The sequence below is a fragment of the Xiphophorus hellerii genome, chromosome 3, assembly GCF_003331165.1.
Source record: "Xiphophorus hellerii strain 12219 chromosome 3, Xiphophorus_hellerii-4.1, whole genome shotgun sequence".
Taxonomy (NCBI): Eukaryota; Metazoa; Chordata; class Actinopteri; order Cyprinodontiformes; family Poeciliidae; genus Xiphophorus; species Xiphophorus hellerii.
Genome location: NC_045674.1, coordinates 477617 through 485527, shown reverse-complemented (window position 1 = coordinate 485527; position 7911 = coordinate 477617). Strand labels below are relative to the sequence as shown.

Below are 7911 nucleotides of genomic sequence, written 5' to 3'. Positions count from 1 at the left end.
TTTAAAAAATCTAATTTCTAATTACAAGTATTAAATTCAACTTAAAGTTTTTTTTTTCTCATCTTCCCTCCAACTTTCTGAGCCGCTGCTCTGGCGGCCTATCCTGTATAACCTCGCTGTTGACGTCACTTACCTCCCGTAGGCAAGACGCCGAGCCAAGATGGCGTCCTGCACTGAGTTCTCAGTACCAGTACTCATATTTGCAATTTCCTTTGCATATCCTAACATAAGAGTGAAGAGCTTTTGCATCTTGTGAAATTATTTTAATCCCAGGAAGATGCCAAAAAAATAACTGATCACAACAAGTTGCAAAACTAGCGCAGCAGCTGAGGAGGATCGAGATTAATGGCCGCAGTTCTTCACTCTTCACCCGAGGCTGATGACGTAAAGGATTTCCTGCCACTTCCGGTAACCCCAAGAAACCATCCTCAACTAGCAGCCCAAACCTAAGGCCCAAACCCCGACGATGCTAATGCTCTGCTAGCTAACCTGATCAAGGGAAGAAGCGATGCTTTAGAAAAGGATCAGAAAGAGAGAAAATCATCAACTTTATTTATAAAACAGCAGCTGCAGTTGAAACAAAGTGCTAAGATAAAGAAAAGATCAAATAAAGCATCAAAATATCAATAAAAAACTGAGTGAAATCAGGTCTCAATTGGGTTGAAGGCCAATGAGTGAAAATAAGTTTTGGGTGTGTCGGATGTGAAGCTGTGGATTCCAAAGCTTAGAAACGGAGAAAATCAGCCGAAGTTTCATGAACGGAGAGGATTTTCCCTCACAGTTGACTCCAGTCAGGAATGACCTGGAATCCCGTTTCCTTCCTGCCGGGTCCATTCTGATTTATTCTGCGCTGCAAACGGAGATTTGGGACTAAACCATAAAATTAAATTATATAACATTCTTCGTTCTTGTTCTATAAATGTTCTCTGTTTGACTCCACTGCTATAATAATCTATCGCTGACAGATGATTCTACATTATTTTTAAATCAGTCAAATTTTTTTAACCGGTCTTTATCTTAACCTGAAAAAATGTGGAAAAATGGCCATCAAGACTCATTATATTAAGAAATATAATCCAATGAATTTATTTTTTATCATTTCTATTTTGAATAAAAAAATTGGATTCTTCAGTTCTTTTATATCTCCAGTCTCTTTTTGGAATATCATATATGGTATGCCATTCCATATTTTCTCTATATTTGGTGGTTTGAATTTCTTTTTGGGTTGTAATTTCAATAAAACTCACATTTTCACCATCAGGGCTTGTTGTCGTGGTTACTAATCTAAAAACAAAACTTTATATGAATCAATAAGAACATTTTATATAAGAATAATTGTTTTCTTTCCTTTAAACCCAAACACAGAATCTGCTCTGCTAAAGGTCAGCTCAACATTTAAGCTGTAGCTGTTGTGACCTTTGACCTGAGTCCTAGTTGTTCTGGATGTGTCCTCTCTCCGAAGTATTAAGGCAACATTTCTGTAACTATGTTGACTGAAAAACATTTTGGAACATGTCATGTTTGGGTTTCAACAAAGTGAATCGAAAGGTTTTATTTATCAATTCATTCATTATTGAAACAACATTTCAACAAACAAATATTGATTTTGGAAGAGAAAACCAGGTTTGAAGCAATATTTGCGTCCAGCTGGACATAAATGACAACATGGAAATGTTCTCTGAAATTGTTGATCGGTATTAAATTATTTTTATGAGGCTCCATAATGTCACAGTTTGTACAATTGTTTTCTTTTGGCAAGTTTTTTGACTGTCATTTTGTCCTTCTGAGTTTTTATTTCTGCTCTCATGTTAACACTTCTGTGTGTTTTTGTTCTTCACCGACACAAACAGAAAAACAATCTTCCTGCTGTGACCCTCCCTGTTAGCGCCTCCACGTTTCCTGACCTGGTTGTTCCAGGGTCTGGGAATCGGACTGGGTTCTGGTTCTGGTTCTGGTTCTGGTTCTGCGGGTCGTTGACCTTTCTGGTTAGTGACTGATAAGGAGTGACTCCCACTATTCCAGGATTCCGGCTGGATGGTTCCTCCTTCGGCTGCTGCTGAGGGAAGTTACACACGGCTACACCGGAAAACCGGTGGCATCTTCAAAATAAAAGCATGAGGAAGAACCCAGGGGGGGTTCATCTGTTTCCTCTTGCTGATTTTCTGCGTGATGCTAAAATACAGTTTTTTCAACAAATAAAAATAATAAGGCATAGTAAAATGTAATGAAATATGAAAGCACCAGATTTTTTTCTTCTCTTAATTTGTAAACCGGAAGTGTGCTGCTGTGTCTTTACGGGGTGTTTGACGTCAGCGCCTGGTTGAGGCGGGATCCACTGATGGGAACTGAGTCAGAACTTCCCGGACTGTCCGCCATAAATCCCAGTCAGGAGAAGAACATTCCTCCTGAAAGCATCTGGGTCACGTGACTGAACCGAACCGGTCCGGGAAGACCAAGGTTCGGGAACCTAACGAGTCGCTGTGGGTCGCGGATTTTCTCGCGTGATTATTCTTTGGACCAAGGTGGGAAACGTTGTGGTTCGCTTCTGAATCCGCCTGGTTCCGACTGTAAACGGACCGAAGGCTCAGCAGGAAAGTTCTGATGGTTCTGATCCAACTTCAGGTTATGTGAGTACAGTTCCAGACTTCTGATTCTATTTGGGTCAGAACTATTTTAGACAGAACCCCCATGAGTCCAGACTGAAACTCAAAGTTTCCAGATACACAAAGGACCTAAAATCCCGGTTCTGGTTCTGGCCATAAAATTTGAAGGTTCTGATCCAGTCAGCTGCTTTCCATTTCTAGAACCCATCCAGAACCACCAGGAACGATTCGGGATCTGGATCCGGTCCGATGTCTGGAGTTTCAGTCTGGAATCCCGGAATGAGAAACAGGAACTTCATTAAAGCTGCAGCTTTTTATTCAAATCAGGTTTATTTTTATTTTATCTACAACTACTACTCAGTGGTAGTTGTTATTGTGTCTTGTCTCTATGCTGTAACTGCGAAGTAATTTCCCTGCTGGGATGAATAAAGTACTTCTATTCTATTCTATTCTATTCTATTCTAATAAAAAGCAGATTTTTTCAACGGCCTCCATGTTGTGACAGATTGTTTCTCAGTTCCTCAGTTTTACTATCATTAGGATCAATAGAGGAACATCTAAAACATGCAAACAGGAGGCCTGAGGACTGGAATTGAGAAGCACTGCGCTAACCGCTAACACCAAAAACAACCAATCAGAGCCAGGAGGCGGGGCTCAGCGCTGCCAACCAATCTCATGTCCTCACTGCTAAAGTGCTAATGGCGGAGAAACAAGTAACCGCTACAGGAAAACCATTTAACTTCTGCCATCAGTGGCTATGATAACTAGCATTAGCATTCCTGACATGCTATGCTAGCTGTAGAGTTTGTAGCTAGCACTGGGATCTTGCCACAGATTTCCAGTCTCAGATTAAACATGTTGACACTTCCAGAAATCATTTCCAGAAAAGTTTCAACCTGCAGCTTTGAAACACTGGTTTGTTTCCAGAACCCTGGATGCTAACGGTTGCGTTGGTTCTGACAGATTCTGGTTCCGGTCCAGGCCAGGCTGCTGCGGACTCTGAGGCAGCCATGACGGTCCTGGGGGGGGCGGCGGCGCTGCGGGACCCGGCCGACCTCCCGGCTCTGGAGATCAAACTGGTGGCGCTGGTGGTTCTGCTGTCCGTCACGCTGCTGTTCGGGTTCGTCCCGCTCTGCCTCGCCAGGGCAGGCGGCCGCTGCGGCGCAGACCCAGGTACCGGCCCGGTTCTGCTCCGTCCAGACTCCGGACCAGCCGGCTGAGCAATGCTGAGGGTGTGTGTGTGTGTGTGTGTGTGTGTGTGTGTGTTTTAGAGCGGCGGCGCCGCCTGCTGGCCCTGATCAGCTGTTTCTCCGGAGGCGTCTTCATGGCCACCTGCCTGCTGGACCTGCTGCCCGACTTCCTGCAGAGCATCGGCGAGGCGTTCAGGGACGCTGGGATCAAAGTAGGACCAACACCAACAGAAACAAGCCCATGTTACCAGGCCAGGTCTACGGCGCCCCCTAGGGGACATGCAGGACTTTTTAATACTGAAAGTTTTTCTGCTAGCAGGTTTTTGTAGTAAAATCTGGAAAATGAGATCTGAAGTCAAACATGGTGTTTCATAAAAACGACTAGTTAAAAAGTTCTGACAGTTTTGATCAGAGCCGGCCCAAGGCAAATGCAAGTTAAGCGGCTGCTTCAGGCCCCCACACCACCAGGGGGCCCCCAAGAACACCAAGATAACATGATTAAAAATACATGAAATAATCCAAATTAAATGCTGTTACACACATAAAAACAATTTCCACAATAAGATCTAAACTTTAGTGGTAATCAGATTTGGCACTGAAACATCAAATCATTACCGCTGGTATGATGAAAGCTAATGATGATGCTAAAGCTAGCAGCTGTGTTGCACAGGCCTGATGAAGCAGCTGCTGTTTGTTGGGCCCCAGATGAAAATCTAAACACCATTTTCATTTTCCAACCCAAACCCGACCGGTCCAGAAGGTTCCTCTCAGGATCTCTGAAGGTGTTTTTGGTTTTTGGTTTGTTTTCACCGACTGGAGATAAAATGGATCCGGATGGATTTACTGATTTACTGCGAGGAAACGCAAAGGAAGAAATTCCCCATGTCCACTGGGGGGCGCCGTACTGAGCCTGTTTACAGTACAAATCTGAAAAGTGAGGCCTGAATATGTAAACATGGTGGTGGCAACATCATGCTGTGGGACAGGGAAGATGGATGGAGCTAAATCCAGATCACAGAGGAAACCCTGTTGGAGCAGCAGGGGCCCAAAGATGGCGGCCGATGCAGACAAACACTTTCCCATCTTTTAGGTTATCATTTTTCATAGATTAAATTATTTTTTTAACCAAGTTTCTTCATTCAACGACATTTTGGAGTAAAAAAATCTAAACTTTGAGGCCAAAATTTCTAAACTCGTCCATTTCAGATCCTTTTCTAAAAGAAATCTGACTTTTTAAGAAAATGTTAAGTACAAATTGTCCATCTTTAGTATTGACTATTATATCAGTAAGACCTTTTCCTTCATCCTGGTTCTGGTTCTGGTTGGAAGCTGATCAGACGTTCACATGACGGCTCACCTGGCCCTCAGGTGAGCCGTCATGTGACTGGGCTGGAACAGGGATGTTTTGACCCTTGACCTCAGCAGATAAAACGTCTCATAGCTGAAGGTTCTGAAGCCCAGGAACCGGTCCGTTCTGGTCCTGGCAGAACCGGTTAATCCAGGAGTCTTTAATGTTTTTCAGAGTAAATTTTTGATAAACTAGATTTAGTATCAGTTGATTCAGCAGGAATAATGTTTGGCTTCTTTATTTGATGTTTTTATTTTAAACACGTTGGAAAACTTAAACAATCAACATTTTTTATCCTGATCAACGTCTTAATTTCTGACTGAAATACATTATTTTATGTTTCTGTAGCAACTATTGGACCCCTGCAGTCATTGCTAACAAGTTAGCAGCTAAGCTAGCATGCTAGCAGCGAAAAATACTTTAAACCTCTTTTAATTCTGTTCAATTATCTATCAAACGAAGCCACGTGATCATCACACCTGTCAGTTTGTTACATGTTGGATTTAAGACGTAACTTCATTTTACAAATCATACAAAAAATGTGTCAGATTGAAAACCTCTGATTTACATACATGGATACAGGTTCTGTTAGTTCCTCTGGTTGCTACTGGTCCAGATGCAGAGAGCTGCTGGGTTCTGGTTCTGAGTGGTGTGTTTGCTGTTCCAGCTCCAGTTCCCTCTGCCGGAGTTCATCGTGGCCATGGGTTTCTTCCTGGTTCTGGTTCTGGAGCAGATCGTCCTGGCCTTTAAGGACCAGTCTCCGCCCCAGCTGGAGGAGCGCCGGGCCCTGATGGCGGACTCCGGCGCCCAGGCGGCCGGCGGCGGCCTGGCCCAACGCCGCAGAGGCTCCGCGGAGCCGGCGGGGCCCCTGCATGCCGCCCCGGGCTCCCAGTCGGCGCTGCGGGCCTTCGTGCTGATGTTCTCGCTGTCGCTGCACTCGGTGCTGGAGGGGCTGGCGGTGGGGCTGCTGCAGCGCGGCCAGGAGGTGCTGGAGGTCTGCCTGGCGCTGCTCATCCATAAGAGCGTCATCGCGTTCTCGCTGAGCGCGGCGCTGTCCCAGGGCCGGCTGCGGCGCGCCGTGGTGTCCGGCTGCCTGCTGGCCTTCGCCGTCATGTCGCCGCTGGGCATCGCGCTGGGCGTGGGGCTCACGGAGAGCCGGATGTCGCCGCAGCACCGGCTGGCCCGCTGCACGCTGCAGGGGCTGGCGGCCGGCACCTTCCTCTACATCACCTTCATGGAGATCCTGCCGCACGAGCTGGCCGCCGGCCGCGGCCGCATCCCCAAGGTGGCCATGATGCTGCTAGGCTTCGCCGCCGTCACCGGGGTCCTCTTCATCAAGGTGTAACCATGGCGACGGGGAGAATCAGAACCTCTGGCTTGGACTGATGGAGGGGGGCATCTGTCTGTTATACAGGATCTTTGTTCCAATGACGGTGAGAGTTTTGCAAAGTGATAATTTTCATAAAGTTATTGGAGTTTAACTAAAGGAAGTGAATCAACCTGCTGCTGCCATGGTCATAAACCAAACATGATCACTTCCTGTGAAACATGATCACTTCCTGTGAAACATGATCACTTCCTGTGAAACATGATCACTTCCTGTACGGCGCAAACATCCAATTCCCAACAAGAATATTCAACATACATGACGTCACTTTGTGTGTTTGTATAACCAGCTGTTATTTACATAAAACAATCCTGGTCCAGATGTTTTCAGTCCGGAGGAAACATCTGGACCAGGAGGTAAAAATCACCAGAAACAGGAGCCACAGCGCCCCCTGTTGGTCGGCAGACTGGAGTACAGATGGATAAAAACAGAAATAGTTTCAGATTAAAAAAAAAACAAACTATACAAGTATTTATATATTCTGATTTTATTTTACTAGTTAAATGTTTGTTTCCTCCTCTTTGGTTTATTTCTGCACCCTGACTGAATATTCTGTATATTCTATTAAAACAACATTAGGAAACTTTGTGTTTTGGTGCTGAGTCACATTAACGTGTCGCCGACCAGAACCAGAACGGTTCTGGTTCTGGATCCTGAGACCAGCTGCTCACGTCTTTTCTATCAGATTTTCTATCACTTTAAAATATTCTTGGTGACATTTATGGAGGAGGAGGATTACTCATGTTCAGGACAAATGTAACAGGTTTGATGTGCCAGTTCCTCCTTTTTCTCCTACTTGCAGCGAAGATCATTTTTAGAAGACAGTGGCGTCCCTTATGGGTCCCTCTCACAACACACTCTCTCTAGAAACTGTTCAATGCCGTTAAATCTACAGCTGGATTTGTTTCAAGACTATATCGGTTGTAGTTACAGGCTAGTGAACTTCTAGACCTCTGGCATTAGATTTGATTTGGAAAAGATGGAGCCGTCACTGGTTGGATGGGGTGTGGATTAATCTAGAAATCCTGGCCATCAGCAAATTCATGTCAACTTTATACATAAGGTATATTCAACTCCTAGAAAACTTCATTCGAAGGTTATTGATGATCCATTCTGCTCTCCCAGAGATACTGGTAGTTTTTTCATATGTTCTGGTTCTGTGATTTAAAATTTGATCACAAAAAAAGGTTTTCTATCACTTTCATATTTCTGCTGTAACTGATGGATATTTGCATATAAAATAAGTCAATAGTTTCATTTGCAATTGTTCCATCTTCGTGTCATGTAGCTCTCAGCGGGCTGGAGGAAAAGCAGATGTTGGTCTCAAAGGTTTAACAGCTAGTTTGGCTAGTTAGCCCTGTTAGCGCTGACTCAACCAGCTGA

The 7911-nt window shown here is 44.6% G+C and overlaps 1 protein-coding gene across 1 annotated transcript; it reads left to right on the top strand.

The window, feature by feature from the left end:
* The first annotated feature begins 2330 nt into the window (after positions 1-2330).
* LOC116717876 (zinc transporter ZIP1) lies at positions 2331-7116 on the top strand. Its single transcript, XM_032559530.1, has 4 exons — positions 2331-2627; positions 3567-3776; positions 3875-4005; positions 5809-7116. The coding sequence occupies exons 2-4, from the start codon at positions 3614-3616 to the stop codon at positions 6484-6486; spliced, it is 972 nt and encodes a 323-aa protein (XP_032415421.1). The 5' UTR covers positions 2331-2627; positions 3567-3613; the 3' UTR covers positions 6487-7116.
* The last annotated feature ends 795 nt before the right edge of the window (positions 7117-7911 follow it).

What these genes read in the sequence shown, in the direction of transcription:
- LOC116717876 (XM_032559530.1), top strand. Translation starts at nt 3,614, where the DNA reads ATGACGGTCCTGGGGGGGGCGGCGGCGCTGCGGGACCCGGCCGACCTC. An exon ending in CCGCTGCGGCGCAGACCCAG is followed by an intron (nt 3,777 to 3,874) that starts GTACCGGCCCGG and finishes TGTGTGTTTTAG; the next exon opens with AGCGGCGGCGCCGCCTGCTG. An exon ending in TCAGGGACGCTGGGATCAAA is followed by an intron (nt 4,006 to 5,808) that starts GTAGGACCAACA and finishes TTGCTGTTCCAG; the next exon opens with CTCCAGTTCCCTCTGCCGGA.